Source organism: Pundamilia nyererei, unplaced genomic scaffold (genome assembly GCF_000239375.1).
Source record: "Pundamilia nyererei isolate P.nyererei 1_Seehausen unplaced genomic scaffold, PunNye1.0 scaffold00070, whole genome shotgun sequence".
Lineage (NCBI taxonomy): Eukaryota > Metazoa > Chordata > Actinopteri > Cichliformes > Cichlidae > Pundamilia > Pundamilia nyererei.
Window position 1 is genome coordinate 2,598,313 of NW_005187471.1, and position 6,344 is coordinate 2,604,656.

At 41.5% G+C, this 6,344-nt stretch overlaps 1 protein-coding gene across 1 annotated transcript in view; it reads left to right on the forward strand.

Annotated features, from left to right (window-relative positions):
- Positions 1-385: 385 nt before the first annotated feature.
- The window catches only part of cdkl1 (cyclin dependent kinase like 1 (CDC2 related kinase)), an 8,947-nt gene continuing 2,988 nt past the window's right edge, over positions 386-6,344 (forward strand). The window contains exons 1-5 of the mRNA XM_005736732.2: positions 386-1,069; positions 2,644-2,834; positions 3,759-3,880; positions 5,663-5,735; positions 6,071-6,161. Coding sequence (XP_005736789.1) covers positions 2,667-2,834; positions 3,759-3,880; positions 5,663-5,735; positions 6,071-6,161 — 454 coding nt within the window. The 5' untranslated portion in view covers positions 386-1,069; positions 2,644-2,666. The remainder of the gene's footprint in view (positions 1,070-2,643; positions 2,835-3,758; positions 3,881-5,662; positions 5,736-6,070; positions 6,162-6,344) is intronic.

Below are 6,344 nucleotides of genomic sequence, written 5' to 3' on the forward strand. Positions count from 1 at the left end.
ATTATTTGCACCATGTAAGCACTTTTGTACATTTTTATTTAAAATAAAAAGACAAAATGAGGGACTGCTAGGTTTTATTAACATCTCTGCATTCCCTTTGCTTAATGTGTACTGTTTTTATAATAAAAGCTGTTGTTAACATGAGAACGAGCTGTGGGTTATTCTTGTGTCGTGAGATAATCTCTTGTTAGGGAGAGCAGGTGATGGTGAGTTTTAGTTTCCATTATTCCTCTTTTTTTCGTTCTGCTTTCAGTCTGATGTGACTCCCTGGGCTAATTGGTCGCAGTGAGACCAGACTAAATTTGCAGCTCAGTGTTACGTACTGGATGATATCAGGCTGATGTGGTTTAAGGGTTTTTGATGGTCGGGTAAACATGGACTCAGATGTGTGAGAAAACAACCCTAAAATGTTTCCCATGTGTCAGTGGTTGAGCTCTCCTGTTAGACTGAAATGAGTCAGGCATGACGATAATGACGTTTGTAGGTAAACAGCCTGACAAAGGTAACTCTCTCAGGTGTGATAATCCACAGGAGTCCTGCTTTCCCTTTTCCTCTGGAGGTGGGGGGTGGAGTCAGCGGTTCCTATGGGCACCAGGGTGGAAAAAAGCAGAAGTGTTAAGTTGTTGTTCAGGGAGACTTATTCAGTGGGCAGCACCGGAAGTCATGTGATCTTACTTCCAAAATTAAACACGCAGCTGATTCATCAAAATAGGAGTTAAAGATTTGAGTTTGTTTTAAGATAAAATGCTTTTCATACTTAATTTTTAACAGGTGTGCAAGTGAAGCACAGTCAAGGGATATTAATGATGATAATGTTAAAGAAGTGACAGCATTAAAAATGAAGAAAAAAAATGCAGTTACAGTTGGGTCGCTTTATTTTGAAAAGCGCGACCGGATGTAGGTTTCATTTAACCACCTTTACGGATTAAAAACAGGAGCTCGCTGGAGCTGCAGGAGTAGTTGTTCTGTGATCGTCTACCTCGCAGGCTGATGTTGTTTGGAGGAAGAAGAGGGTCCTCCTGAATTTGGATTTCCTCCTAAAGAAACATCTGCGAGCATTTTACGGACAGTAAGTTTATAAATGTGATTTATTTTGGGTTATTCTACTTTAATGGTCAGGATTATTCGTCCATAGGCTTTACAGAAACACTTTATTTCCATGTTAAAATAAAGTAGCATGGGTATTTAAAAAAAAAAAAATAGTTGCACCTTCTCGACGCATCAATTTAGCAATTTTGTTTTGTTTTGTTTTTGTTTCTAATAAATTATACAGTGTCCAGGCACTACAGAAGGCAGGTGTAAAGAGATGAAATGGGAAGTGCTGTATTTATCCATTATTTGGGAAATTATTTTGTTATAGCAGTTGAAGTAATGATGAATAGTTGATAATAACAATCATGTTATCTGACAGATGCCTCTATCAAAATATCCATGTTATCCATGATCAATAGAAGTTTGTTCAGCGACTTGCTCTCCACCACAGCTTCAAAGGTGCTTCCAGTTTGCAGCCAATCACAGAGCCAGCCTCTTTTGATGAGATTATTCAGTCAGCTGTAGCTGTGCTTGCTACAACTGACTGATAAATAGGATCTTCATCTTCCTCAGGAAATAGACCCTGTTCACACCCTTCTTGAATACAGCCTCTGTGTTGGTCTTCTAGTTCAGTCTGCTGTCTGATGATGGGGCTCCCAGGTGCTTGCACTCCTTCACCACATCAACTTACTGTCCCAGGATAGATATAGCTAGTGTGGCCATCCTTTTTCTTCTGAAGTTGATCATATCTGTCATCATCTTATTCCCATTCAGAAGCAGATGATTCTCACTAAAGGCCCCTCACTACTACATCCATCCACTGCAGAGTATTTGTGTAGGTTGCACGGAGCTGCACAGAAGGACTGAGGTGCAAATAAATTAAAGATAATCTCCCGATTTGTGGCTCAGGATGTAAATGCACACAAAAAGATAATAATTAAGATGTCATTTGTGTGTATACATGAAGTCAGCAAGTGATGTAATAATGTGTGGCCATTCCAAGTGGACATTTCTGTACTTCTTTTCTCATAAATATTAAATTATGTTTGCTTACTTCAGGAGTCACCTTTCATTCAGATATCTGGACCATAATAACAGCTTTTAATCATAAATATCAGGTGTTATACTTAGAGGTTATATTTTAATCAGAGGCGGTATTTCCCCCTTTGAAATGCATTCAAATTTTTCAGTGCAGCACTTTGATATTCTCCTCACCATGTTATTAGTCTTATCTTTGTGTCCCCCTCAGGGAAATGACCGAATATACTTTGCATTGCAAATGTTTTTGTTACGCAATCTGCTGGGAGATGGGTGTAACGTTCCCTCTTTGTGCAGGGCCATTTAGGAAGTTACCCTAACATTTTCATCCCTGTAAAACGAGCTTGCATGCAGGCATGCTTTTGACGGGTCAAAAGTTGCTCATACTTTTTATTGCTGCAAAAGCATGTTTGTTTGTTTTTAAAAAAGCTAATTTTTGCAGCTTGGCTTGTGTAAACCATTCATAAAAGCAGTAGATTATCAAGTAAAGCCCCCTTCTTCCTTTCTTTTCCTCTTTGTCTGTTTTCAGGCTGCCACTGCTGCTTGTAAAGTTTTTGTTTTGTCTCCTTTCAGAGGAGCACTGCTTCCTCCTCAGTATGGAGAAGTACGAGAAGATTGGGAAGATTGGAGAGGGCTCGTACGGAGTCGTCTTCAAGTGCAGAAACAAAGACACGGGCCAGATCGTCGCCATCAAGAAGTTTGTCGAGTCAGAGGATAATCCCATCATTAAAAAAATTGCACTGAGGGAGATCAGGATGCTCAAGGTAAAGACGCAGCCTGTCTGACAGAAGCTTGCAAATTAGTACAGAAGTTGCGAGAGAAAAACATCAAAATGATAAATGAATAAAAGAGGCATGTAATGCTAAAGTCTGCTTTACAAAACTGGTTTTCTTAATGCAGAGTTGCAAGATAAAATTATGTGACTAAGAACGAAATATATGACTTACGAAGTTACATTTATCAAATAAAAAACTCATCAGGATAAAATTATTAGCAGGAAGCGTAAAACATTCACATTTTTTTACTTAACAAATCAAGTTTTTATCATAACTCTCAGCCAAACTGTTGTTTTGAAACTTTAACTCAGTCTTTAAAGGATTTAAATCTTGTTTTTAATGCAAGGAAATGTAAAGCATTCCTCCTCCTGTGCAGGCAGCGGGAGGGACACGGTGCAATTAATTCTGCCGACAGAGGGGAAACACTTCGCTTTCAAACCAGCAAACTTGAGAAAAGGTTTAGAGGGCTGTAATCAAATGAAGGCAAAACCCTGCAGGGTCAGAGCTGACTCCAGTATTTCAGTTGCAGTGTGAAATGTCTGTGAACATTGAGTTATCTTTTAAAAAAGCCTCTGGCACGAGTTGAATATCTTTCTTAGGCTGTAAATTGGAAGCTTAGGCTCAGTTGTGGTCAAGTCATGTGTTTTGTTAACGATGTACATATTTATCAAAGATGTACCGATGCGTTTGTTGGTGGTTTAATTAGTCATGCAGTGGGTGGGAGCGCTGGAGGCCTGCTGGACATCAGGAGCTCGTAAATAGGACAGGTTGTCAGGGGCAACAGCATGTTTATTACCCTCTCTTAACAGTTTAGTGTGTTTGAGATACAGACAGAGACTGATGAGCCACTCCTCTGTGCAGCAGATTCTGCTTGTAATGTCTGTTTGGGATTTCTGTTTTCTGTCTGTGCAGCAACTGAAACACTCCAACCTGGTGAATCTGATCGAAGTGTTTCGACGCAAACGGAAGCTTCACCTGGTCTTCGAGTACTGCGATCACACCGTCCTCAACGAGCTGGACCGCCATCCCAGAGGGTGGGTGTGTCTCCCCACAAAACCTCCCTGAAAGAAAGAGATGCATGCATTTACTTGGTAGTTGCTTTGTAACTGCACATGTTTAAAGAACAGCATTGCAAACACCTGGCTTTCGGCTATCTCCAAACTTCATTTATATAGCATGTATGCCGCTTTGTCCAGCTCTGATGGGCACAACGCTCATCTCCTGGGAGACTGACTGGCTTTCTGTGGTATGCTTACAGTGATGCCCTCCCAGAATGCTTTGCTGGAAGGGAGCCACATTTTATAGGGAGTGTTTTGGCTCTCCAGTCCCCCCGCCCTCCTCTAGTCCTGGCCTATAGCCTTCAGGCCACAGACGGGTTCAAAAGAAGAGACAACAAAATAGATAGAAAGGGGCTGAGATTGTTATAAATCGCCAGTCACAAGGCTCGAATTAGCCATTTCCCCAGCAACACTGGTAGATAGCGGCCCCTTGACCAATAAAGCCTCAGTTGTTGAACATTGTGCCTCAAGAAAGAAATGGCTGGCCATTACTGACTGTCATCTTCAGCCACAGAGCGGCAAAAGAAAACTAGAAATGAAACAAAACAGAGCAGAAAACAGAACAAATGTATTTTTTTGTGTTTTGCTTAATGAACCGTGACGAGCTACGCGACTTCTATTCCAAGCTCCTCCCAAAACTGTCTCACAAACCATTATTTTATCAAATCACAACATTATGGTCTTACTGACCTTCATCGGGTACAAAAAGCAAGTCAGTTTGTGAAATTTCTTTCCTCGTAGATATTCCAAGATTCCACAAAGTGCTTGGAATCCACAGCAACTCGGCTGCAAAGTGTCAGATCACGCAACGTTACAGAGGAGTGTCGCTGAATGCATGAAGGATGCTAACATTCTTCTTATTCACTAACTGCAAAGCTCCAAACCTTCTGTGGCATTAACATCAGCACAAAAGCTGTGTGCCGGGAGCTTCGTGACATGGGTTTCCATGACCCAGCAGCTCCCGTAGGCATAAAGTGTAGGTAGCCTTTTATCCATATACTGTATGACTGGCCTCTTTAGCAGCACCACTCCAGGGTTGTCTGTTTGCTGGTCAGTCTACCACAGGGGTGCCCAATCCCAGTCCTTGAGAGCTACTGTCCTGCAGCTTTTAGATGCACCTTGTTCCGACACACCTGAATCAAATGAATGGCTTGTTATCAGGCCTTTGCCAAACTTGATGGCATGCTGAAGAGGTAATCAAACCATTTGATTCCGCTGTGTTGGAGTAGAGATGCATGGACTGGGATTGGGCACCCCTGGTCAACCACCTTCACACCCCACCTCATCAATGACTTTACGGACCACACTGAAAGTTTTGCACAGACATTGATGACCCCCAGAGCATGCATCTTACAGATTTTACTGATCCCAGACTCTTTTTTTTTTACCAAACCAGGGGTTTTATATTTTTGTTCACCACCACACAGACCCAAAACAATATAACGATACAAAATATAAACAATATAAATACTAAATCTAGTAAACATGGCAGAAATCTTAATGTCTGTTTTTTTGGCATCACTTGGGCTTGTTGATAGTGTATCAGGAAGCTTGTTCCCTCCAATAAAAGGCCTTACATTAAGAAAGGCAGGCAAGCGTGAAGCTCCAAGCTCAGTCTCTGACAATGTCATCACGTATTTGGAAATTTTCCAGTTAACCCCATTTTGTTCTAAGAATCTTTTCCAAGATCAACAAATACCCTTCAAGCTCGAATAAGTTTCTGTCTATCAGTTAACTGATTTCCTCCTTGTCCTACAGCGTCCCAGAGCATCTTGTTAAAAGTATAACCTGGCAGACGCTTCAGGCCGTCAACTTCTGCCACAAACAGAATGTAAGTGACGTCACGCTCGCTTCTCCCACCTGACTCCTCACGTAGCGTATTTCCCAGTTGTCAAACCTTCCCCTCTGCTTTGTTTTTCAATTCCTTACTACCCTCCTCCCTCCTCCACCACCCAACAAACACTCTGCTTTATGGCTCTTTTTTTTTTTACAAGAATTCCTTTCCCGTGGCTGACCAGCAGTTAATGTATCACCAAGACACAACAAACGCTAGAACGGCCCCCGTATAACAATGTGGCTTGAAGTCTACAATCTCTTTCTACTCCCATCAGAAAGCATGTGGTTAAGTTCATAGAGTGGTGTAACTCTACTGTACTGTCTCTGCAGTGCATCCACAGAGACGTCAAGCCGGAGAATATTCTCATCACCAAGCATCAAGTCATCAAACTCTGCGACTTTGGCTTTGCCAGGATACTCAGTAAGTTCATCAGCAGCTGCAACAGTGTTGACAGTGTCCCTTAGTGGTCACTGTTACCATTACAAGTCCATATTCATATTTACAACTTAATGAATGTTACCCTAAACTTGGTTAAGTACTTGCTGGATAGTTTCAGTGCTTCAGATTCACATAGAAGAGTTCAAGGCTTGTTACTAATATTTG